The following is an 899-nucleotide window of genomic DNA, read 5'->3' on the forward strand; positions in this document are numbered from 1 at the left end:
CCTGGGTCCCCATGAGGAGGGAGTGTGGTGTGTGCCTCCAAGGGCAGGAGGGTGTTGAGGTTCTGGGGGGTCCTCTGCTCCCAGCTGGGGCGCAGGGCAGCATCCTCGCTGTTGGCGAGCTGCCTCTCCCGCTGCTAACGCGCTGCTTTCTATTTTTAGGATCATTTAAATTTTTATTGTACAGCCAGCAGCCTTGGAAATCTGATCCTGTCTATTAAGTGTGAGGAGACAGATGGCACTGAATATTTAAGGATTATACTCAGGTATGGAAAAGGAAAAAAAAAGAGAAAGAAAAAGCCTTGCTTAACAAAATATTTTCTCATTGGGAACCCCTTGTTTGGCTTCTACATTAAGTTCTGGAGCCAGCTGCCACATGCCGAGGGGCTCGGATGGGTGGGTGAAGCGCCAGCATCATCCATTTGCGGTTCCTGTGCCGGGACTGTCTGACCCTCGGTAATGAACTCGAGGCTTTGATCTGCTGCTAAACCTGCTGAAACTGAGCGTAAACCTCGCTGTGACACGGGATAATACCAGTCACATCTATCGCCGCCCCACTGTAAGCTGACAAGACTCAGCGCATCTGAACTGTTGTGTCATTCCCCTCCAAACTATGAATATTTTAAAAGCTGCAGAGATGAGAAGAAAAATTGAGCCTTTGCTTACTAACCAGGGCCAATAAATTCTGCAGAGCCCCGCTTCCCAGCAGCCGGCGGCACGGCGCGGCGTGCACACTGCGGGGCTGGCACACAGGGGCTGCAGCTGGTGTCCCTTCGCCTCGGGCGCTCCCTGACGCCTCCTCGTTTCTGTCCCTTGGCTAGGTCCAAAGTGAAGACGATGCACGAAAGGATCCCGCTGGCAGGGTTCAGCAAGCTCCCCAGTATCCCTCAGATTGCAAAGGT

General features: G+C 52.9%; 1 protein-coding gene across 1 annotated transcript in view; it reads left to right on the forward strand.

The window, feature by feature from the left end:
• LOC104278651 (rap1 GTPase-activating protein 2-like) overlaps positions 1-877 on the forward strand; it is a gene marked incomplete at both ends in the record, with an annotated part of 1395 nt that extends 518 nt beyond the window's left edge. Inside the window, 2 exons of the mRNA XM_009875678.1 lie at positions 160-263; positions 819-877. Of these exons, the coding sequence (XP_009873980.1) occupies positions 160-263; positions 819-877 (163 nt within the window). The remainder of the gene's footprint in view (positions 1-159; positions 264-818) is intronic.
• Between the last annotated feature and the right edge of the window lie 22 nt (positions 878-899).

This window comes from Apaloderma vittatum, unplaced genomic scaffold (genome assembly GCF_000703405.1).
Source record: "Apaloderma vittatum isolate BGI_N311 unplaced genomic scaffold, ASM70340v1 scaffold29468, whole genome shotgun sequence".
NCBI classification, from domain to species: Eukaryota; Metazoa; Chordata; class Aves; order Trogoniformes; family Trogonidae; genus Apaloderma; species Apaloderma vittatum.